Below are 25,394 nucleotides of genomic sequence, written 5' to 3'. Positions count from 1 at the left end.
AGTGTGTTTTTCCCATGACAGCAGTCAGTGAGTGATCTGTCTTTACCTCAACCTACAAGCTCTTCCACCTTATTTTCTCCCTATGTTCTGTTCAGGAGGGGGAGTGTGAAAGCAGCTAGGTGGGCATCTAGCAGCAGGCCAGGGTGAATCCAAAAGCTGTTGAATAGATCTGTCTAAAAGAAACTTTAAATTTACTGGTTCACATTAAGTATTGGCCAGACAGAATTTCAGTTCAGCATCTGCCTAAAGCTTGCAGACAAACTTTTTCTATTGTAGAGCTTTTGAGAGAATGATTTCATACTTTACCACTTTTTCTAATTTCCAAAACCTGACACAGGTAATGATTTGCAACATTCATTTACTACCTATACATTATTTGCAGAATTACAGAGAAGCAATAATCTTTACATGGAAAAATATAATATTAAAAATCTTACATACAAGGACAAAACAGCAACAAAAGGCTGGTCACAAAATTAACATCTAGCCTTTCCATCAGCAGTTAAAATTAAAACTCCTTTAGGGCGAGTTTTCAATAATGATATTAAATAGTCTTCTTTTTCTTTTTTTTTACCCCCCCATAAAGGAGACACACATTAAAAATAGTAATGTCTAAAACAACATTATTTAATTCTTAGTCAGGCACCTGAAGGTTTGGCTTTGAGCATCTTCTGAAATCAGCAGTCAGAGGAATCCAGTTTCACAGAGGCACCAGTGATGGAGTTTCTGAAAGTGTTCTCCGAGCTGCGATCCGCAGACATTTGGGGCAGCCTCCAGAGTTGAAGCACGCTTTGTGAAAGCATGTTTTGCACTCTGTTTATATGTACAAGCAGTTTAAGATTCAGGAAAAAAATAAAGTAAAAAATGAATCAATAGCTGTGTTCCTTGAAGGATGTTCTATCTAGTTCACTCAAGTATAAAAGTAAACAGCAGCAGTGCAAAAGTAAACAGCAGCAGTGCAAAAGTAAACAGCAGCAGTGCAAGGCCAGGACAACAACCTCTGTAATAACTAAGACTAAACATTTTGGTAAGATTCACAGGATATACAATGAATGTTGGCAAGATATTATATAGCAGCAGCATAGCACCCTCCCAGGCACAGACCCAAAAAATAGCCCACCCCTGCAGCCATAACTATGTTCAGGCAAGTCCCTGGTTTTGCTCTCTGAACTCACTGATGCAAGACAGCTGCCACAAGTTGGTTTTCAAAGACACATGCCATCCCTGGCTGTCCAATACATATGCAAATTTTCAAATATACATGTTTTCAGTGAAGCAAGCTCCCAATGTTCTCCTAAAATAAGTCTGAACAGTTTTACACACCAACATCGCCTCCAAGGAAATAAGAAAAATGTCTGGTCTGGAACATACCTGTGCACCTTTTGCATTTGGCGGTCTGATAAGGGAAGAGCAGATCTGCACTCTGACAGAATTCACAGATAAACCCCTTCGCTTGACAGAGCTACAAGGATAGCAAGAGAGTTGATTTACTTTTAAGCTAAGAAAAAAAAATAATTAGGAATGTCAGCAGGGATATTCCTCACACTAGCAGCTGCAAGGACTAAGAGCCCTGGCTTTTCTTTACCTCACAGCCATCCACATGGGAGGTGGAGCTCTTCAGAATATCTTTAAGAAGGGGCAGTAACTGTCCTCGTTTGATCTTCACGAGGTCATCTAGTGAGAAGAGTTGCAGCTCCTCTGTCAGATGGCTGGGGACCTGTTCAAATTCTTTCAGTACTCTGCGAACAGAAAGAAAACATAAATCAAGTTACAAAAAGTTGTTTTTCAAGTATATTTGAAGAATAATCCTCTTTCACTTCTCTGGTCACCCAGGGATCATACAAGGCAAGTCCATACTAAATCCTACCTCCCCTTCCAATCTGAGATCACATTAACAAAAAGTGGAGGGTTTGGGATTTAGAATAAATGTCTGCTTTAAATGTGCTTTCCTTGCCATGTGCAGTTATCCCAGAAATTCCTAAATAATGTGTAAAGGGCTCCCTCCTACCTCAGAAACACTAGGTAAAATCCCATAGAATATCTAATGTGATACTCTAGAGTTATTTGCTTCTTCCCTCCCCTCCCTCCCCACACCCCCAAAAAAAAGAACCTTGAGGGTTTTTATACTGCATAGGTCACTATTGGGTAAAACTATGCTTGTACTGAGCAGGTGAATGCTGAAAACATAGCTATTATTTTTAAAATATCACCAATGTAGAAGGTACAGCGAGGATCCTAATGCTTATTTCTGTAATGGAATTACAGCTGGCTGTCCAGAATAGAGACATTAAAATACGTTTCTATTTAGTTTTGGTGAATAACATGCAATTGATGCGTAAAAGAGGTCAACGTCAAAGAGAAAACAGAATCTACTTTTAAAGCTTATTTTGCTTATGTTTGTTTTCAACAAAGTCAGCAATTCTGCAGTGAAGGTTTTATCACTCACATGTTTACCTATTATGCCCACAGTTTGGGAAGGTGAATACCAAAAATCTTTAATTTGTAGCTGCAAGCAAGTTCGTGCTTTGGTATTTATCACTTTTGGTTACTACTTTCATCTGAGCATGTTTATAAAATAATCTGAATTGAGCCCAAATATCTGGAAGAAATCTTTAAAGCCTCAAGGAACACATTTGTTAATTTCTTTAATTTTTTTTTTTAAAAGACAAATAATCTCAGAGATATATGTAAGTACCTTTGACCTGTTAAGAATGAGTCAGAACATGAGAGACAGAGAACGAAAAAACATACACCTAACAAAAATCATTCAACATTTAAAACCGAATGTCTCAGTATGTTACAACAAACAGAAAGCTACCACACAAAACTACCACCTATTCTTCACTCAACATTTGCAGTGCAATAGAAGGAAGGGGTTTTTAATCAAGATTTTTTTCTAATTATCATATTAGCTCATATAAAACTCAAACATCTCTAGAGAAGAAGGCTCTATAAGCACCTTAGGTACATTTTAATAAGCCATTTTTCATGCATGATGACGGCCCATACCTTTCACCAAACCTGCAGGTTTTCAAAAGCTTTTTTAAATGAAAAAGCTGTTCTTGTGTCTCCTAAAATATGAAGGGGAAAAACAGAACAAATTTTAAATGAAAAGCAATTTGCATTTATATATTCAAATAGAGGAACACCACTATTTGAGTCAGTAACCCTTGTCAGTACATCAAGCCACACCTACAAATGGAAACTTCACACTCAGCACAGAATTAAACAAATGGATTTTCTAATGCACGGAAGGTCCAGGAAGGCAAAAGCTACTTTTATTCACTGACAAGGGAAGCAATTCCTAATGCTACAAATGGCTCTGTGTCAGCACATCAAGATTGCTAGACCCAAACCTGTGTAAGAACAGGTCAGCGTCTCCTTAGCCAAGAAGGGAGTGTACGGCAACTTGTAATCTTAAGCACAGCACCCTTGCTCAAGTTGTACGAGGCACAGCCCTTAGATGAGCCATGAGTGTTTTCTCTACTGGCCAAAAAAATTAAGCAGTCATTCAAAATTTCTGGAGCTTTCCAACAGCCAATTGCCAAGCAGAGGCAAATTTTTAATGCAGGAACCCAGCTCCCCTCCATGAACTAAAACTGGAAACCAGTAAGGAAATGGCTCCCAAAGACAAGGTGAGAAATGAGAGCTCTGGCATAGATTGGAAACTTCTCCCTCCTCCCCCTTCAGCTGAGGGGAGAGAGAGAGCAAGTCCCAGAAGCAGTGATGGGCCAAGTCTCAGTGTGGAGAAGCCAACTCTACTTCCTTCACACACACAGAGCAAAGGACAACCTGTCCTAAGTTCTTCCTGAAAATCTCAGACCTGCAAATTCCAAAAAAAAAACAACAAACCCAGGTCACACTTACCCTCACCCTGTCCATTTCTTTACTTTTTGTGTAGAGGGCTTTGTTAATACAAGACACATTGAAAATTGGGTGCTGCCATATGCTGTCCAGTAGGTGTTTGGAGAAGTTGCATACATAGTATTTTTTGAAGTCCCACTTCAACAGTATTCGGGCAGGAATGGATGACTGGGCATAGCTGTGGCAGCAGTCACAAAAGTATTTCCCCAGGTAGTCACAATAGCGGAGTCTCCTGATATATTCTGCAAGTAGATAGCAATGAAATTATGAATATTTATAAGACTTAAGGGACATACATCTTCTCTGTATGCCTATTCTGTCCAAGTAACTCGAATCTACTGGAGTGAAGGGCATGGAATTTTTCTGTTTGGTTGGTTGGTTTTGTGGGGTCTTGGTTTTTTGTTTGTGGGGTTGGTGGGTTTTGGGTTTTTTTTGTATTGGGTGGGGGGGTTTTTTGTCTGTTTGTTGTTTTTTGTTAAATAGGAGGTTTTATTATTGTGGTAAACACATGCACAAGGTCTGTACTTTGCATTAGAAGAGAAAGGTTTCCCCATTTCCACATTTGTGAAACTGAACTGATGATATCACCATGAGATCTTAAAGAAACCATTCTTGCTTTACCCACAAAAGAGACGCAACACAAATCACACAACAAAATACTTCTACCAAATGAAAAGACAAGCTGATCTTGGAGTCACATTTGCAGAATACTTTTTTCATATAGAAAGGTTTGTTGTGGATTTTTCCCAACTATCTCAGCATCTCAGGTTTGCTCGAATTAATGTGCCATCACAGACTGCTGATACTTTACAGGCCATCACAAATTCTGCTCTTTGGTGAGCAGACCCAGAACAAGTCTTGAAAGCCACTTCAAAGATTTCTTAGGTAAGGTCTGGCTGTCAGACCTGTAAATCATCATGCTTTCAAGCAGTTCTCACAAAACATCACAAATAAAACACAAGCAGGATTTTGTGATCAAGATCTAAAGAAAAAAGTTCTAAAAAGACAACCCAAAAGAGGAAAACCACACATTCCATAAGCTTGCATAAAGCTTCCACAAAGTAAAAAGAGACTTTAGGAAATGTGTAAATTGGCACAGAAAAGAATTATTGAAAGAAACCATTGAAAGATGTAAAGCCAGCACTTTCTAGCCTGGAAGCTTGATTTTTCTGTTTTGCTTTTCGTGTTTTGCTGTTGACTCTCATGAATTTTATTGTGTATGAGAATGACATCTATCATGTATTGTATTCTGTCTGCAGTGAGAAATTACAGTGTCAAGATCCCACTGCTTGTTTTATTATTGCAAGCACACCCATGAATGAGATTTTCCTTCTAGCTCAGACGATTTTACAGTTGTGGTAGACCTATGTTGGTGAAGATTACAGCCTGATCACTAATAATGGATTTATTAGGTTTGTTTTTTCCTTTTGGTAATACTTACTGCTTTCTACTGGGGTTCCACAACCAACACACGTAAAGTTCTGGGCAGCCACCGCTGCATCTCTCCTGCATACAGAGGCAAACAGTTACACCTTCCAGCATCCAAAACACAGTTCAGTTAACATTCTCCCAAACTGCAAGACAGCTACACTGGCACCAGTGAAAATATCCAAGTTAGGAGCCGACTCCTACACCTCCACATGAAGAAGGAGGTTCTGGACAGAAATGCAGATTATTATTTTAGTGGGAGTCTCTAAGCTATTCTGTGGATGATAAATCGATTACTGCTTCTAAGTATGGATTGTTGCAAAAATTAGATTATTTTCCATTTCTTAAGGTGGCATCAATATCAAGAGGGAGGGGGAAGAGGGAAATCCATACCTGAAACTGAAAAAGCAACACAGGGAATAAGCCCGTTTGCCTACTGTGTGCATTTAACAGCACTTCATGCAGAGTGAGATAGTAGTTTCCCAAAATACGACATGTTTTCTCCCTCCTTTCTGAAAACCTACTACCCACAAAGTATCAGCAGGTAAGTGGGGAAACTGTTAAGAATATTCTCCAGGGAGTCCAGCTAAGCACGCTGCCACCATAACACCAAACAGTATGTGTATTATCACATGTAAAAGTGCACGTGCCATGTTAACCAGGATGTACCAACAGAGGGGAAAAGATGCCATCTGCCTTCTAGCAAAACTGGTGGCAGACACTGCAGAAGGCTGTGCCATGCACTAACTCTAACCTCAGGTTCTGTTAAATCACCCAGGCTCCTCCCATCAAATTCAGCAGGTTTTAGATAAATCCCCATGCTGTACTAAACAATACTCAGATCTCTTACACTTACTTAACTGAAGGGTGAATATTAAATATAATCTGCGATCTTGGTGGAGCCCAGCCAGAAGATCCTCTTAATTTGGATATGATCTTTATTTCTTCAGCCAGATTCAAACTGGACTCAAACACTCTTGGAATCTCTTCTTTCAGCACAGACTATTGGAAAAGACAAACCCATGAAGATGAACAAGCCCAACAGCTGGGCATATGTTAAATGCTATGAAACATCTCCCTCTATACTCCAGGATTTTGAAGTTCAGTTCTCACCTGCATGTAGTGCCCCCTCGGTAAAACTCCCTCCCATCAGTCCCAGAAGAAAGTACATCATGATTGTTCACAATTGTACATCTTAAACATGCTAAAAATTGCTAAAGAGAGAATATTTTTTTTAAAAAAAACAATCTAAAGTGAACTAATAAACTGTAAGTACTTGTCTGTATTTATTTTTTTCTTCTTTTTTTTTTTTAATGCAGCTTCCCCCTTCCCGTAACAGTGAAGCAGCTGCAGTGAGACAATGATTATTTGGGAAACTGAATAAAGAGCCCGCTGTTTTCAGCTCAGACTCACCCTCTGCTTAGATGAGCTCAGGCAACCAGACAGTTGAACTGCAGAGTCTGTCTGCAACCAGTGTTTTCTGAAAGCTCTGCACAACTCCTGGGCTGTTGCTTCAGCAGAATTGCTGCCTGGTTCAAAAGATGATCTGAAAGTTAAGCAATACAGACAGTGAAAAATAGCAGCATGTCATCAGCAGCTCCATTGCTTCTTCAGCATCCCTGAAAAGTTTTCTCCCATCCCTTCATTCCTATCCCCTTGCTTTGATACACCCAGCTCCTCAGAGCCACAGCCATCACCCTCCAGCCAGACTCGGCAAAAGAGAAGGGCTCTGCTAAGCCAAGTGCCACAGACATTTGCTGTCAAGCAGCATTCCTTTCCCTTCCTTGGGAGGACCAAATTTACCACTCCCACACCTTTCTGCGCCCCAGCCAGAAGAGTCACCAGAAAGCTGGTCCAGCAGAAAAGGTAGTGCCACCAGGCTATTATAGTAAAGACACACAGCAATACCTTTCATCTGGTGTGACTGAGAGATTTTCAAGATCTTCAAGTTCTGCAATAAAGCAGAAAATTTTATCAAGCCATCTAAGAAACAAAGCTTCTGTTACTCAGCACTATTTTACATCTATCTTCTGTGCTACCACGGGGTCAGTTTCAAATATATGCATCTTTACAACACCCTTACTGGATGTAGGAAATATGCCTGTTTTTTCAACCAGGGATGAGGTTAAGGAGTCTTATCTCCTCTGCATATCCACTGATGAAGAGTACTCCCTAACAGATATGCATCATATCATCACCATCAGCCTCCCTTCAAGAGCAGGAGAATTGGTAAGGAGAGACTCATACCAGCTAGTCCAGGTCAAGCCAGGAGGCACTACACATAAATAATGACATACATAACCAACAAGAGCATGTATTAATTTTTTTGGACACTGACAGATATTTGGACCAGAAACACACCAGTTAATGCTATAAAAGTCAGTAACTGGTGAGATTAAGAAGTGTGTGCTTTAATTCCGCTAATTCTTCATTCTGCATATATAGGCAAAATATGATTATGCAGGTAAGTGTGTTCACATTGGTACCATTCGTTTCGGCCATGCATATTGTTCTCAAGACAAATGCTTCCCCATTCACACATATCAAAACTACTCTTGCTACTAGAAATGCAGTTTGGGGCTAGATCTTCATTAAATTAGGGAAATAGGAGGTGAAAAAATAAGTGAATCTCTAAAATCAAAGGGAGCAATAAAAAAGCCATTGTTAACAGAAAAAAATAAGATAGAAGTTAAAAGTTGCCCAGGCTACTTTTAAGGGTTTCTATTTCCATATATGTAAAAAACAGAAGTTAACTAAAGAAACTCACGATGTCCTGAAGAGAAGCTAAGCACTGGCGACTACAAGGGGCCAGAGATATTCTCTCTAGTCCTGAAGCAGTGAGGGCTGCCTAAGACCTAATCCACCTCTTAATTAGGAAGTGATCATGCCCTAAATTCTCACAAACAATGCTGCTATAGTTGGCTGAGGTTGTGCCAGTTTCACACTTTGCTCACCCACATTCATTGGATTTAATCCTTCGACAATTTCAGTCCCTGTGTTGGGTTTGTGTGGCAAGGTTTTGGTAGCAGGGGGCTGCAGGGGTGGCTTCTGTGAGAAGATGCCAGAAGCTATCCCCATGTCCAACAGAGCCAGTGCCAGCCGGCTCCAAGATGGACCCACCGCTGGCCAAGGCCGAGCCCATCAGTGATGGCGGTAGCGCCTCTGGGACAGCGTATTTCAGAGCAACCGCCCCGCAGCCGCCACGGCAGCGCAGGAGGGGCAGGGGGCTCCAGGCCCGGAGCAGAGGTTCCCCCCCAGCCCGCGGTGAAGCCCACGCTGAGGCAGGCTGTCCCCCTCAGCCCGGGGAGGCCCACGGAGGAGCAGATCCCCACCGGCAGCCCCTGGAGGCCCCACGCCGGAGCAGGTGGGTGCCCGAGGGAGGCTGTGACCCGTGGGCAGCCCACGCCGGAGCAGCTCCTGGCAGGGCCTGTGGCCCCGCGGGGAGAGGAGCCCGGGCTGGGGCAGGTTTGCTGGCGGGGCTGGGGACCCCGGGGGGACCCGGGCTGGAGCCGGCTGTGCCTGAAGGACGGCACCCGTGGGGGGACCCGGCTGGGGCAGGGGAGGGCTGTGAGGAGCCGCCCTGAGGGGAAGGAGCGGCAGAGGCAGCGTGTGAGGGACTGACCCCAGCCACATGCCCGGCCCCGGCGCTGCTGGGAGCGGGGAGAGAGAGCGGGGGTGAAGTTGGGCCCGGGGACAAGGGAGGGGTGGCGGGAAGGTGGTTTAAGATTTGGGTTTATTTCTCATTATCCTAGTCTGACTTGACTGGTAATAAAATAAACTAATTTCCCCAAGTCGATCTGGTTTTGCCCGTGACAGTCACTGCTAAGCAATCTCTTCAGGCCCTTATCTTCACCCAAAAAGCCTTTTGTTATATTTTCTCTCCCCTGTGCAACTGAGGAGGGGAACGATAAGAGTGGCTTTGGTGGGTACCTAGCATCCAGCCAGAGTCAATCCACCACACCCTCAAACCAGCAAAGATAGTATTTTGTAGAAAGGAAATCCTGCACCAGTCTGCTATTACTGCATGTGTTCTAACCAGGAGTCATGCATACATTGCTCTTTCCATTTTCTTATGTTATTTCTCCTGCAATAGCACCTACTAAGTCAACAGATTTTCTAAATGATGCAATAGATTCATTCAGCTGAACAATGGAGCTGTTTCTGCAGTTACAATTTCGAAGTCTTACCAATAATTACATATTCATCGTCTGATTCACTGTGGCAACGAAATCTGGTAACCTCATGATGTGATGGTAGATACATTGGGGAGCTGACAGTCAGCAAAGCACAGCCTGTCCAGAACAAAGACAACACCAGTTAAACTTTTCCAGCATGTATAGAGTAGCTGCAATTATATTTTTCTTTGCTTATCAGAACTTAAGCACACAGCCTGTATTTACAGAGCAATTTTATTTATTTATACACACACACACACAGCGCCAGTTGTTCTTGGGAGTCTGTCACATAGCATGTCCCCCTTTAGTTTCTTGGGAAGAAGCTTCTAGAGACTAAACCAAAAAAGCTTTTGATTATCAGTGGTCTCTCACCTTCTCATGTGCAAGCGCATCATTCATTTTCCCCCAGATGTTACGGCATTTAGACTTTATACTTAAGTTTCATTGCTAAGATCCATATTACTCAAGAGACTAAAATCTACTTAGAAATGCATGTGCTGACTCAAGCATTACAGTGCCAGGAGCATTTATTATCTTGCCTCAAACTATACGTGAATGAATATTCCGGGCAGTTTCACTCAAATCAACTGTGTGACCTGATCTGCATAGTGCAGAAGTAAGCACAGAAGGACAGAGCCAAGCTTCAAATCCTGCAAATAAGGAGAGAAAACCAGCCACTACAGGCATGCTTCATGGAGAGTTGTGCTTGCCATGTGGCACTTCAACCATACACTTTCTTTTTCATGTTAAAAAAACAGATTACATAACACACAGATGTGAGCATTCAAAAGAAAGAGTCAAACCCACAGAGAAAGTATTTGTGGCATAACAATCCTCAGGGAACACAGCTCTTGAGAGACTCAAAGAAGGTAACAGAGGATTTGTTTCCAAGCAATGCCCAAATTAATTTAATATTTTCTTGCCCAAAAATAAACAGCAAAGGCTGTCAGACAAGAATGCATTATAGACTAAGTAACTTGCCTTCATAACCACTGTCTGAAGAGGCAACAGAAGAATCAGACTTCTTCACCCCAGGGTAAGAAGATAACTCTGAATCAGTGTGATAGCTGCCATCTGATCCACTTGTTTCCTCCACACCCCAGGACTCCGCTTGTTGGCTTAGGATATTACATTTCATTTTTTCTAGCGATGCTATAATCATATCGGCAACAAAAAAGTGTGCGTTTTCCTGGACACAAGATTGGAATGCTCATTAGTACATAGTACATTTGATATTTAATTAAGAAGAAGTGAAACACATAACTTTTCCCCATACTTTTTCAACTCAGTAAAAGAAAACATAAGGCTATCTCACTTTTCATTTAAACACCAAAAAAACACCCCAAGGGCAATTCAGAAACAACATGCCCAGATAATTGTCTCACCCTTGATTAAAGCACACAATTTACTTTTATCTTACCCATCTATTAGATAAAAAGGAACTTGATTACATGCCTAATTGATAAATATGTATGCATTTTAGGGACTTAGTCCTCTAGTTACACTGCATTATTTAGTATGCAAGTGTGAATCTGTGTAATCTATTTAATAGGATTTAATTTCAAGTCAGTGTGTACAAGCAGTTTTGCATGCATGCTAACTTGGATGGGGCCAGAAATGGCAAGTTTTGAAGGGACTGCAGACCTTCAGGTGACGGGTAGTACAGAAGCTAGTAAAATACTTTGATGTGTTAAGAGTCAACGCAGTGAAGTAGGGATTATGAAGTGAGATAGCTTACACTGTCAACTGAAGGCTGCACAGAAAGTCTCTGATAAGGGTAAGCAGGAACCTAGCTCCGCTGGGGTTCATACTGCCTTAAATAAAAGGTAGCCGTCGCAAAGCTTCACCATAGCATTTTACTCCCAGACAACCTCTCCCCATGGTGTCCCTTACCATCTTGCCTACCCAAGGTCACCTCTTCTCCAGGAAAAAGAATTTGTAAAGCCAACTCTGACATCACTGAGCCATCCTGACAAACCTTGGGCTCCCTGCCCCGATGTCACTGCTGTATCCCTTGCTTCCTGTGGTCTAACAGAGCATCCCACTAGTCCATCTACGCTATTTCTGCTAGCCTGGGCACAGCTTCCCAGCCCAGGCTCAGCTCAAAAGTGGATGGATGGGAACCCAAAGATGGTTAGGACACTCACTCCCTTTCCTCTCAACCGCAAGTGTTCACATTATGCAAAGCTAAACCTCTGTCTAAAAAAAAACACGGCAGTATCTAATCCTAGAGATTCTGAGAGCAGAACAATTAAAGCTTTACAAAAAATGGCTCATGCTCAGAAAATTGTACCACTGAATGTCAGTTTTCATGACATCCCCTACAACCTCTATGGGAAGCACAAAGACAGACATCAGTGTTTAAAAATAGCTAAATCTTAAGAAGCACAACAGACATCGCTGCTTTCTTATTGTCCGCAGCCAAATGCATTTAGAAGAGATTAATCTCAACATTAGAGAGAGCCCACAAGTCCCTGTGGGTGTCTGAAGAGACTTTTATCTTTTTACTAACACTGATTAACATCACTTGCTTGGTGCATAGTTTCTCCAGAGACAACTTTCAGTGAACTTCAGGACACACCATTAGCAAAGGAAAGAATTAAACAGCCTTTCTCCTCTTGGGAAATAAAGATGACATCTCCTACTTTGAAAATTCAAAAAAGCCTGTGTGGCACTGGTTAACCCCAAGTTAGTGGCAGGACACAGCGTATCAGCATGTCCTGCTGATAAAAGCAATTATGAGTGTATCAGAGAGTTGCATTGCAAGAAAGATGGAACAGGATACAGGCACTCCTGTAGTCAGCATGACTATCAATCAGCTTTCAGCTCTGACTCCTGATAGGTCTGTCACCCTAGGAAGCAGTCTCAACTCAGCTGTGACACACCAACCTTCTCACTTCTCTTCCTTTCCACTTGCATCAGTGGAAAGTCCCTCTAGATTATCTGGCCCATCTCCTTCCTGGCACACAACTACAACTCTCAGACTTGCTGACACTACATGCATCTTAGTTTTCAGTCTCCCAAGTTTCAAAAAGATTATTTCACAACCTAAAAGTGTTTGGGGACTTTTTGTTTGTTTTTTAAAGGCAGCCTCACTCATAAAGGACTGAGCTCTTAATATCTTTTAACCTGTAATCACATTAGCCCACAATCAGCTGCACAAGAGAAGTAGCTGATGTTATCTTGCCTCACTCAACAGTTCTCAGACTGTGGTTTCTAATCCAGGTATCTACCTGCTGGTCCCCTGGTGATGGAAAGCAAGTTACTTCATTTTTTTGTTCCCACATTACAGACAGAGAAACATCATCTCCTTTCACAAAAAGCAACATGACAAACTAGTTCACAAGCATGGTGTTTTTTGGTTTTGTTTTAAAATGCACCTTGTAGATGCCAAGTTTCAAATCCAATGCAGAACTTGCCACTCCAGTAAAACCAGTGCTATGCCAAAAGATGATGACCTCTTGGGCCCAGGACATGGGACCACATGCACATTGACAGTTAAGCAAAAAAAAAAAAAAAAAAAAAATCATTTTCTAGGCACATTTCTAAAGCTTTTTCATATTAAATCCTACTCACTGCAACAACTAATTATAATATTAACCTCTTTTCCAATTGTCAGAAAAGATTAACATTTAGCACACAGGGTTATGTGTGACAACATTATCTTCTCATCTTCACCTCTGTTTATAAGCTCAAATGAGCTGCTTATTTGGCAACACTCCTAAGACCCTTTGGGCCCATTATGCAAATTGGAAACCATGAGAAACTGCTTAAATTACTGAAGATGTTACAGTTACTGTGCTGTAAAAGGATTACAACATGAATAACAAGCAAGCAATCTCACATGCTCATCATAAGCACACACAAAACCCACCCAACATCTCCCTGTCTCCTGATAGTAAAAGCATGAGGTAAATCCCATCCACCACACACACGTAGTTGCAACAAATTCTATGTAACATATTCTGATATAACTTTAACGTAGCTCTAATAAGTTTGGTCTCAAGGAATGTGTGGGAAAATGATGTAATGAAAAATGGAGATGTATAGTGTTCTAAAATATTTCCATTATTTTAAGATAATTAAAATAATGAACAGACTAAGAGTAAAAATAAAAGAAATATGCATTTTAGGTTTGTAGGTGCACCCACAGAGGGGAAGAGGAGGGAAAATACAGCATTTGCAAAGATTAGTCCATCCATCAGAAAGTTCTGTTATTGAGAAATGCCTCCTCTTGTTTGTTTTGCCACTATAAAATGGAAAAAAGATTATGACTTTGTTGTCCTCACCTTCTCCACATCTTCTGGAAGCATGCAGATGTCCTGCAATGAACGATTCCAGGGTATAGCACTTATGTTCAAAGGAAAAGTAGAACCTGTGGGTTTAACAAGAACTTGTGTTAGTTATTTCTTTCTCTGTAGCTCCCGGGATGCGTGCAGGGTGATCTCCAGAAAGCAAAGTAAACTTTCTTTCCCAAAACTGAACACTTGGGGCTGGAAAGAGAAATGTGGGGAACATGTTAGCATTTGAACTACTCTGGCAACCTGAAGCACAAGTATCAACTACTAGGGAAACACAGTAAAAATGACAAGTGGTGACAGTACCACTGCGCTCCCAACACCAGCCCTCTCCCAGCTACATCTTGAGCTGCTGGGGACAATAACAGCCAGAACCTCAGGCAGGGATTACAGTGATGCTCTGCAGTTTGCAATACAGTCACCTAACACTGCTCTCTGTTTATTCACAACTGCTGAAACAAAAAGAAATCTCACTGCTGTCTGGGCATGCAGAGAGATGCATCGGCCTCAAAAGATTCCCTGAATTACTACTGGTATTGTGCGACTACAGGAAGTTTGAAAAAAAACACTGCCGTTATGTTTTCATACCTCAAGAAAACCTCCCTCCTCTTTCCAAATGCAAACCATACTGCATAGTAATATGTACAACTGGAGCAGACGCATTAGCCACAGTACTCCCTGCTTCTTGGAACAGCAGTTCTGTTTTCCTGGAATTCATCGCTGAGTATGATGAGCATGTGAAACAAATTTCATCTTTCTTCCCTGTTAAGAACTTTTCACTATGCAGCAGAGCATGCATCTGGTTTTCTATAGATGTACCATGGATTGCTTTTTTGTATAAATATCTATATAGTCACAACCTTCTTCCCCAGAAAATTGAAGGTATGAAATCATGCCCTCATGTTTTGTTTTCAATGCACTCACAGCCACTGCTACAAGAAATTTGCTGGAAGGATGATGAAGATTATATATAATGTATACAGACATACACTATAATGACATAGGAAAGGAAATTACTTAAGTTGCTTTTTTTTTAAACACTGACTGGTGTCTACTACCTCTCCTCTGACCTTATAACCAACCAATTTCTGTTTCACTGTGGTGATGTTTACAGGATAAAGTAGACCATATCTAAATGCTACCACCACACATGCCATGTAAAGCCATTGCAGGTAACATGGCTTAATCAAAGGCTCTTTGTAATAAAAAAAAATTGCCACTCCTAAATTTGTTTAAAAGTCAACAGAAAGGATAAAGAGGTCCCACATAATGTGAGAATAACTTTTCCCCAACTAAAGGACGCTGAATCTCAGGCCTAGTTTAGATTCTTTATATTGCTTTATTTGTAGACACCACGTTATGCTGCCCTGAGCATTGGTGACATCAGGCTGGAAAGTCAATACTGTGCTTGAGCGTAGTGACACTGCCATAGTGGGTTTGTACAGAATTCTTAATTGTGTGTATCATGGAGGAAAAATGGAAAGACTGACAATCTGACTTTTCAAAGCAGATTTAATCACCCAGTTAGGTTATTTTCATGCCTATTTGATGAGTCATCTTACTGGGTAAGCAGTGTATGGAGGGTACAGGTAACTGCTAAAGGCTCTACAGCTGGGTAACAGCCTACGTTCTCATCAGTTAAGATAACAAACATTACTCTCTGAACTAAAAATAATAAGCAGAAATAAGGAAATGGGAAAATTATTCCTTTCTCTTTAAAATATAAGATGCAACTAATCTTAAATATAATTTTGAAATCTAATGGAAGCTTTCTCTTTTGCTTACCTCTTGCATCCCACTTGCATCTTTAAGTGAAAAGAATGCAAAGTGGGAAGAAGCCCAGGCAAGGAGCTCAGCTTATCCAGCAATGGGATGGAACTGTGGGTCTGACACAAAAAATTATTTGGTTGCCCTTCTGCTCCTCCGCACTGTTGCCTGGAGGCTGCTGGGGCTTGGGAAAGAGTCCTCAAGAGCCACAGAAGGAAGTGACATTGATGTACACAGAGGTTAAAAGCAAGAACTGCCAGTGACACACTGACCACAAAAAAGCTCCACGAAGATACTCCATTCAGTCACAGGTTCTTCATTAACAATGACGTAGCCTTTTCAGAAGGTTACACGAGGCCACCTTCATATTTAAAAGTATTAGCAAAGCCTAACAGGAGCCTCACAGGACCAGAAGAAACCCCGCTGAAAAAATGTTATTTTGATTTAAGTAATCTTATGTCACTTCCTTATGCCTTGTGCACCCTTCACCAATTCTCCTGCGAGGAACAAAAGTGAGAAACCACCACCTCTGAGACAGCAATGGAAAGGATGGCATGTAATCCCTGCCTTCAAATTAGGCATTCTTTTTCAGTTTGACATTTGTTTTTCCCATCCTCATAGCCCTGCACAACACAGGGGAGAATGAGACCTCCCCGCCAACCACAGGCTACCCAGCAGCAAGTTAAATGGCTGGAAGCCACAAGGAAAGATGAAACGCAGAAATTTTCACTTTGTACAGAACAGACTAAAGTCTAACGCAGACAGAGCCCATCACGTTGCACAGTGCCCAACAGGATCCTGGCTCCTGCAAAGAGTATTTGTTAGCAAAATCAAGGACGCTACTTCTTCAGTTGTCTGGCTGCTTCTTCAGTCGTCTGGCTGCTGTACTCCTCCATTTGCTTTCCGGAGAGCCAAGAGCATTACCAACCCAACGCAAGCACATCCCACTCGTGCCAGCGGATGGGAGTCACTCATGATTTATCGGCTCTGACACCTATGCCTCACGGTCCCAGCTGACACGAAGAACCCGGGTTGTGTTCGAGGCAGCCACTCAAACCTGCGTGGCTGGCCCCAACCGCCGGGCACCATTTCCTCCTCCCTGATGGCACCTCTCAAACACGCAGGGCCAACAAAACACCCAGCAGAAGGCAACAGCCACAACTGTCACCATGCTAATTGCTGACGACAGCCTGTCCCAGATGACAACGTTGTTATTATTCAGAGTGCCCAGTCCTGCAATGTCATGTCCCTATTTGAGAGCTCGCTGCCAGCTTGAGGCCTTGGAGGAGCTGGGAAGGGCCAGAGCTTGGAAGCGGAGATCAACGAAGCACCACTATTAGGACTAATATTGACCAAAGGGAGAAGAAAGAAAGACCACAAAACAAAAACAAAAAACCCCAAACAACCAAACCAAAAATCTCCCCCCAAAACAACAATGCACAAACCCAACACCAAGACACCAAGCACACAAAAAACAGCCTTTGCTGTTTTTACTGAGTTGCACCAAGGCTCAGTATAGAGTAAGATTAAGTCCTTAGATACCGAAAATAACCTTTATAAATAACATAAAAATGCTTCCTCTTGCTGCAGCAAAGGCTGGTCGTACCAGCATTAGGTATGAAACACAAGGGGGTTATTCTGCTGTCCCGGCCGAGGGCAGGTGCCCTGGCCTGCAGCCCAGGAAGGCCGGCAGCCTCACGGAGGCACACGCAGCCCCCAGGTCGCAGCAGCTGCTCCACCAGCCATCTTGGAGGCACCGCGCTGAACATCCCCACCGAACAGGTCCTTGCCTACAGGCCTGTGCTGCCCTGAGCCCCCTGCCACCGAAGGGACAGGAGGCACACTTTGCTAGCAGTAGCAGCCCTCAGCCTGTGTCTCTTCACAAAGAGAATGTGGGATATCTATGTGGTCGCAAACTACTGAGGAGCAAAAAAAAAAAAAAAAAGAGATCCTGATCTGTATCAGATGGGGCTACGTGTCTGAGATGGTGGGTGCACCTGGAAAGGGGAAGAGGGAAGAATAGTCCCGCTCTGGCACAAGCCAATGCAGTCAAAATGATAATGGATGTTAAAGTCCTGCCTTCAAAATCCCAGAGGACTCCCTCTCCTCTGGCTCATGTCAGACACCAGGAGATGTCCCAGGGAGTATGCGCGCACACCAGCGAATTGCTACCAAACGCCCAGATTTACATTATCTGTTTTTGGGAAAAGGATGATGAAGACAAGATGAAGCTGGTGAAAGCCTCATCCAGTGGATGTTCTACATTGCTCACAGCTCAGTGGTTTTTATTTTACCAAAGGCTGACTATGACAAAAGCTTTTCTGCGCAATGAAACAGACTACTACTGCAAGCATGAGTGTCTCCTGTTTCATCAAGTCCAGCCCTCTGGTTCTCCTTTGTTTTTAAGCTTTCGCTTTCTGCCCTCTCTCCTGTTTTCAATGACAGCATTTGTCTAATTCACAACTGCCATAAACAAGGCCCATTTAAATTACAGTTGTCTTTCCTAGCACAGAAATCATAAAACAAAAATGGACCTGTAAAGTTACCTGTTCGATTGACTGGCTCTGACTGGGCAAGTCCACTGGGAGAACTGCTGTCACTGTTGCTGACAGGAGCAGGCTCCAAAGCATCAGGGTATTTCAACAGATCTGCTGGCTTACCAGCAACTGAATTGGAAAGAAACTTTGTGAAAGTCAAGTCTTGTTCGGGGGAGGTATAACATTCTTTTCCAGAATGCACAACAGCTGATGTGACAGTGCCTCCTGTTAACGTCACCTGGGTAAAGCAGTCCCGCTTCAGAGGGGATGCATCTGAAGGAGAGAAACCATTCAAAGAGGAAGCTGCAGGATCCCCATCAGAGTAACGGGGACAAAAGAAAGTATCCAGCGAAGGTTTAGAGGAATCATAGCACGTGTTGTCCCAGCATGCCCGGTGCCTTGTAAACCGAATGTCTGTTTGTGTACAGGCAGGGTTGTGGTGTGCAGAATCGCTGTCGCTGTCATCATGGCTATCCCCAGCACTGCTTTCTTCCCACTGTTCCACGTCACTGTCCAGATGCTCAGCTCCCTGCATTGTGGTCTGCTCTGGCACAAAAGAGGGCTTCAAACCAGATGCATTTAAAACAGACATGAGAATGTCTTTGATAGCTTCAGCACTGTTTGGGTATGATCCAAAACTTCCAGCATGTCCAATCACTGCTGGCCTTGAGTATTCATCTGTTCAGAAAAGAGAATAAACTAAGAAGTTAGGAAATGGCACTAAGAAAAGGTTAATTTACAACGTGAATAAAATGCACATTCTTTTTGACACAGGTAAGAAGACAGGATAGAGCTGAATTCATGCACCACTGTTGCCTGTTCCTGCAAGAAAGCTCTTGCTTTCTACAGTCAGGAAGCCATTCTGTTATTGATAAGGCTAGGTAATAAACCAACACTAAAGTATGCTGCTGCTAGCCAAATGCAATTAGTTAAGACTTTGATGGTGACCGATTGTCAATGTGCTTGAAAACATCATTGTTCTACAAAACTGGATGAGGTACAGTTACTGGTACAGGTTCTGTTGCCAGTAAAAGAGAAGGTCACATTATACCAAGACATATGGAGGATCAATACAGCAGGAAGAAAAAAAAAAATAGACACTTAGCAATAAAAGCTCACGTGCTTGTGTGCTTCAGTTCAGTCACTCCTCCTGGGGAAAAGGCTAAAGTAACTTTCAGTTCATTACTCATAGGGGTGGCAACATTTACGTGAACCCATAAAGAAAATTAGCTCTGTCATAGCAACTTTGCTATGCCTCTGAAGGAATCAAAAATATTGCCTGCCAAGGTCCTATATGATCTACTGCAAAACTGTAGTTCAACAGAAAATGGAAAAACTGCTTTTAGTGACAAACATAGCAACATTAGTGTGATGTAGAAGTGTGCACCACAACCAGTAGCTATTCAACAATAAACTGAAGTCCTATACCTTGAACAAAAAGCTTTGCAGGAACTGCCATCAGCCAAGCAATGGAGAGATTAGACAAAAAGTCTATGTTCAAGAATAAATTATCAAACACATCACAACAATGAAGTTAACAACTGTCTACTTTGGGGAAGAGAAGTTGGTTATAAAATTCTATAAACAATCAAGAAGATTTCCTTCCAGAGCAAATAACTCTTAGTTAGGACCACGAGGAATGTCAAACAAGGCTGATGAAAAAAAAGCAGCAAGTCTTGCAGACTGCAGACTTTTCCCAGAGGTTGCTCTCCTTCAACATATCTCAACGGAAAATGGTAAACCTCTCCACCAAGTCACTCACCTGGAAGCCAGCATGCACTCACACTGCATGATAAGAAAGTGTACTAATGAAGGGATCAAAACCTCCAACATACTCTGGAAAAGCAAGTCTATATAAAGAGCAGTACTCATGAAGAAAAAGCTAAAAATAATTATTAAGAACATCACATATAAACTATACTGCAAGAGCTGCTAGCAGTGCTGTCAGTAAAGCCAAGTCAAAATTAGCTAAGAGTTCATCAGTGATTGGGACCAGCCACCTGCCACTTACCAGAACAAAGCTCTTGCAGAAACAGCAGCAATACTGCACATTTTACCAGCTGCACTTGCAAAGAAACACCTTGCTGACACAGCCAGTCATGGCACTATACAGACAGGAATGGGAAAAGAAAAGCTAGCTCACTTTCAAACAAACTTATTTTGATCTTTTCAGGAAAATAAAGCAATCTGGTAACTGCTGACATTTCAATTGCACAGGACCACCTTAACCTGGGCTGTAAACAGCATCCTTTCTGTGTAAGACAAAACAAAACATTTGGTCTTAATGTCTTTGACTCTTCTGCTCTGCTATCCTACTGCAAATCCCATCATGACAGCCTTTCTATCCCCTTACCCTTCATCACCTCCCACTAATCCAGCATCATATGGAGTATCTCTAGCACTAATCCTATAACCATGCTGACTGCCTCTGCCAAATACTTTTTCTTAGTGCAATGTAAGAGAAAAAAGAACAAGCTTTAAACATTTTAACTCAAGCTTCTGCTCTGCCAAACTTAAAAAAAGCAAACAACACAACAACAAAAAAAACCCACCAAAACCTGCATTTTAAGCTACTACCAGAAATAGGTTAGTTCCAATTAAAAAACCCAATAATCTCAAATTTGGTTTTGCAACTGACACTCATGTGAGTAATTATGGTAATCTGTTAAAATCTGAGAAACTATTTCTTGAATGAACAAGGAGTTAACCTGCCAAGAATCATGACGTATTTTACTCTGAAGCACTTAAAATGCCAATATAACTAAAATGGCCAAGCTACCATTAAAAAGGTAAGAAAACCCCATACCTTCAAACTGTATAACATACTTTGGTGCTTCCCATCTTCAAAGCCAGTAAGCAAGGCTCCCTCTCTAACCAGACGATACTTGTTTAGTACACACAAACTTTGATAGCTTTTGCTAGCACTACAAGCATCAGCAAAGGTCCCCAGAGGGAGGCATTTTAGAACAAATTGGCATACCTGAGAGAACGGAGATTTGAGGTGTCGGAGCAAGGCAGCTAATCCTTGCTGAGGGATTTGAAGAATACGCTGATTCAGTAAAAGCCACCTTTAGGCTTTCGTGGTTTAACTAGAACAAGAACACACAGGCAGACATTTGGTTATAAAACAGGAGTACTCTGGTAATGATACCGCCAGTCTCACAGTCATTCCATCAGGAAGAACACCCTGCTAAGGCCTGCCGACAGTCACCTAACCACTGCCTGTATTTCTGGTTGTCTGAAAATCTCCACAGAAGCACGCACCACCTGAACAGCACTGGCATCTCTACATCTCTCATTTCACTCCAGAAGGCAGGTGAGCAAAAGAAATTCTCGGCGATAGGAGACTTAAACATGTGCATAAGGCACATACAAGATAAAATGCTGAATCACATATCTATATATCTATCAAAACAAAAGCAACGAAGTGGAAAAGAATTCAAGAAAACACCAATCTGTAGCTGGAAGTCTGGGCCTGTTTGGATGTGTATAGGCTGTGAGCTACATCTATGAGGCCCTGTCTTCACAAGCACCTGATTCATGTGCTGCTTGATCTCCCAGCTGTATCAGCTGGGAGCAAGTGAGGTCACATAATCATGTCAGCCTAATTTGATAGACTATAGTACCTGTGGTTCACGTCAGCAATGTGGCTGACCCAGCATGAAGCAAGAAGCAACACAAATAGATAATCTCAGCCTGGCACACAGCCTGCCAATGCAAGCTGACAAAAATTGTGAATGCATTTGAACTGACTGAGCAGGTTTATACCAGATCAGCAATTTCACTTTGTGTGGTCATGACGCTTCCCATTTGGTATTTCTAAACCCAAAGCTGGATTTACCATATTGTCAAACCAGCATAAGCTGAACCAGGGCATGCAGTTTAGTGCAGATACCGAGGGACAAGGGGCTAATTCCAACAAGGGACTAAGATACAGTCAGGACAACAAAGCAACAGGTCTCTTCCCTGAGCTCACAAATTCCTTGTGAGGGTCACACATTTATCTCCCACTCCCCCAGGTATGTCACAGACCTGCAGAGCACATGACAGAAACCACGGAAATCAAAGGGGTGCCCTGCTCTGACAGGCGCATCATTAAAAAATAGTTAACCATGCTGTACCCCATGCCTTCTCCCCACTCACAGACACCACTGCAATGTCTCCACACAGAGGCATCCCCTTGCCCTCCCCTGCACCCTACGATCTCATACAAAGAGAACAGAGTTAAAAGGTGTGCTGTCCTCTGCCACCCTGCATGGAGCTCCACATTCCCCACATTGTCCTGTGGGAGAGTGGGGTGACTCAGAAAGCAGATCTAATCCAGATAATCTTCAGACTCATGGAAAGCAGAAGAAACTAAAAGCCACAAAGAATTTCCCTTTTAACTAAAGAATAACATTTCAGCCAAAAATAGTATGCTGAATTTTAAATATTTAGTGTTTGATCATGCCAGTGCTTGGAAAAATACTCTTTTCAGTATAGGATAGTGCTTTCTTTTTTTTTCCCCCTCGCACTAATTTTGAGAAATCGTTATGTAGGTAGGCTTTACACATATAAATATCATTATCAACATTACTGGATAAAGTAGTTCTTACAGGAATGCTTTTTTCTTAATTATTAAAAAAAAAAAAAAGTATCAGCAGTTAGCAGACTCTACCTTTTAGGAAGCAAGTATCACAATGGCCTGACACCAGGGTGAGTGTTAAGTACTTTTATCAGTAAGCATAAACATTAAGAGTGCGAAGTTTTAAGACTTTATCTTTTTTTTTTTTTTTTAATAACCCTCCCATCTCTTAGATCTTATCAGAAGAAACGGGTGTTCTGAGAATTCTGATAAAAGACTTCCATTTACTTTCAAGATGTTATGATTTCAACTGTATCACAAACTGGGAAAGAGCTCCTTTAGTATTTAACTATCAAACTAAAAAAAAACAACACAAAACCCCCACAACGACAAAAAAGCAGTGAAAGAGCACATGTAAGGAAATACAACAGAGGTGCATGAAAAGTACCACAATGCGCTGCCACAGCCAATAACACACTTGACGGTTTGTCATCTTTCATAGCATAAATGCCTTTCCCCCTCAATATACCGTGACTGTACTTCCAAAATTAACTCCGTAATGTAACCTTTAAAAATAAAGCATTTACCACAACCACTGACAACTAAAAGCTGCTTTTAGAGGGAAGCTCTCCTGGCTAACGAACACACCAAGCCAGACTTCGGGTGCCTTGGGTGCCTCACCTGCTCAGGGTGGGGGTGCCTGAAGACTTCTGCTCTGCTGTAGCTGGCTACAGCTACCGCATGGAGAGACATGGTGGGGCAGCGTGCATTTTTTGTTGCTGTGACGTACCTGGAAGCAATAGGGAAAGAATTACAGTCACCACCACTCTAACCGCGATTCTCCATGTATTTTGCAGACTCCACATTTAATATCCTGAACTGTTTTCGGTCTTGACTCTGCATGCCTCTAAGCTTACCGAAAAGCAGAGCTCAGCAATAATGGAGATCTGTATTAAAAAGAGCCTAATTCAGAGGTTTTCTTAAAAACAACTCAAGGGGAAAATGCCCACCACAGACATGACAGGCACGTACCGATCGGCTGTAGCCCGCAGTTTGTGGCAAAATGACGAAGAGACGGAGCGGACCGGGCAGCGGCGATGCCCCCGCGCTGCGGCCCTGAGGCGGCTCTGCCCCCGGTGCCGGCGGTCAATAAGACCCGGCGCCGCTCCCCGAGCACCGTGCGGGGCAGCCGCGTAGCGCCCCGCGCCCGAGCCCCCCGCCTGCCAGCCAGCTTTGGAAAGCGCTTAATCCGCAGCGAGACACCGACCCCCGCCGCCCGAACGCGTCCCGCCCCAGCAGCGCACCCCGCAAGGCACCGACTGCCGCCCGGCCGCGACTCCCCGTCCCCACCTGCAGCCGCTGAGCCCGGCTCCTCTGGTCGGCGAGCACCCCGCCCGCCCGCCGGCGCACAGCGCGGGCCCCGCCCACTGCCGCGGCGGCCGCCGGCCCTCCGGCTGCGGGGGAGCTGAGCAGCGCCCCGGGGCGGGGCGGCCCGGCCGGCGTTGGGTGCCTGAGCCGCCGCTCGGCTTCCCGCGGCCCGCGGTGCGGCACAACGTGGAGGAAACAAACCCCGACGGAACGAACGCAAACGGCAACAACAACGACCTGTGGGGAGCGGCGCGGCAGCCTGGGGCGGCCTGGTTTGGAGGAGGCGGCTGAGGGGCGACCCTGTGGCTCGCTGTAGCTGCCTGAGGAGAGGTGCTGGTCCCCCGGGCCGCGGGGCCGTGGGCACGGTTCAGAGCTGTGCCGGGGGAAGTTCGCACTGGGTGTTAGGAAGCGTTTCTCTACCGAGAGGGTGGTCAGACGCTGGAACAGGCTCCCTAGAACAGTGCCCTTAATATGCTTTAACGTTTGGTCAGCCCTGAAGTGACCAGGCGGTTGGACTCGATGATGGTCGTAGGCCCCCTCCAACTGAAATAGTCTATTCTCCTCCGTTCTACAACCAAACAAAAGCAAGAGAAGTCAAGTGGGAGGGAACGGCCAGTGTTTTCTCAGTTGGGGTGGGGCATGCTGAGGCCCGCAGGCAACGTGCAGTCACACCTCAAGGATCAGCTGTGCTTTGGGATTTGCAACCAGCTGGGACATCAGAAATGACAGTGATCCATTCTCACTTAGCTTTTAGAAAGGAATTGAGCCATCTGCTAGGCCAGTCTCTTGAGTCAGCTGCCTTAGCGGGCTCAAAGATAGCACGCTGCGGTTCCTTGTAGCCAGTTTGAGCTAAAAATACCGTGAAGGAATGCTGAGCTGCATTCATGGAGCTAAAAAATTGCTGATTGTCCATAAAATGCAGAAAATATGTGCGGGAACTTAGGAAATTGCAAACCATGAGGAAGTAGGAAGGAGGCAGAGTCCAGATGGTACCATGCAGAACTAAGTAGAAGTGGTAAACAGAATGTACAACAGCTGCAGCTGAAAATGTGGCTTTCAGATGCTCTGGAGTAATTGCCTTCTTTTTTAAGCACAGATGATGACTTGGCCGGTAAATAGGACAGTGGATTTAGGCTCTGGAAACTTAGGGGTAGCCGCTGGCCGAGCTGCACAGTTGTTGTCTGAACTTGGTCTGGACAGGGCTCTAAGCAACCTGCTCTAGTTGAAAATGTCCCTGCTCATTGCAGGGGGCTTGGAGTAGATGACCTTTAAAGGACCCTTCCAACCCAAACTATTCTATGATTTGATGTTTTCCTATGTTATGGTGTGTGTTTCAAATCCCCATCTATTTTGGTAGTTTTGCATGGTTATTTGTAAAAATAAATGCTACTTT

The 25,394-nt window shown here is 43.3% G+C and overlaps 1 protein-coding gene across 2 annotated transcripts; it reads right to left on the bottom strand.

Moving 5' to 3' along the window:
• Positions 1-341: 341 nt before the first annotated feature.
• On the bottom strand, positions 342-24,062 carry RUBCNL (rubicon like autophagy enhancer). 2 transcript variants are annotated; one of them, XM_040584287.1, is made up of 16 exons: positions 23,984-24,062; positions 23,315-23,423; positions 21,050-21,158; positions 18,079-18,747; positions 13,757-13,842; positions 10,449-10,656; positions 9,480-9,584; positions 7,201-7,243; positions 6,706-6,838; positions 6,149-6,294; positions 5,306-5,370; positions 3,868-4,106; positions 3,010-3,071; positions 1,586-1,739; positions 1,372-1,462; positions 342-813 (listed from the first exon to the last, which is right to left on the bottom strand). In XM_040584287.1, exons 2-16 carry the CDS (start codon positions 23,384-23,386, stop codon positions 701-703), a joined length of 2,295 nt encoding a protein of 764 aa, XP_040440221.1. In that variant the 5' UTR covers positions 23,387-23,423; positions 23,984-24,062; the 3' UTR covers positions 342-700. The 2 variants fall into 2 exon arrangements, with proteins under 2 accessions (XP_040440221.1, XP_040440222.1); XM_040584288.1 differs by lacking the exon at positions 23,984-24,062 and adding an exon at positions 23,666-23,821.
• Positions 24,063-25,394: the final 1,332 nt, after the last annotated feature.

The sequence above is a fragment of the Falco naumanni genome, chromosome 2 (genome assembly GCF_017639655.2).
Source record: "Falco naumanni isolate bFalNau1 chromosome 2, bFalNau1.pat, whole genome shotgun sequence".
Classification (NCBI taxonomy): domain Eukaryota; kingdom Metazoa; phylum Chordata; class Aves; order Falconiformes; family Falconidae; genus Falco; species Falco naumanni.
This window is presented reverse-complemented; position numbering and strand designations above follow the sequence as displayed.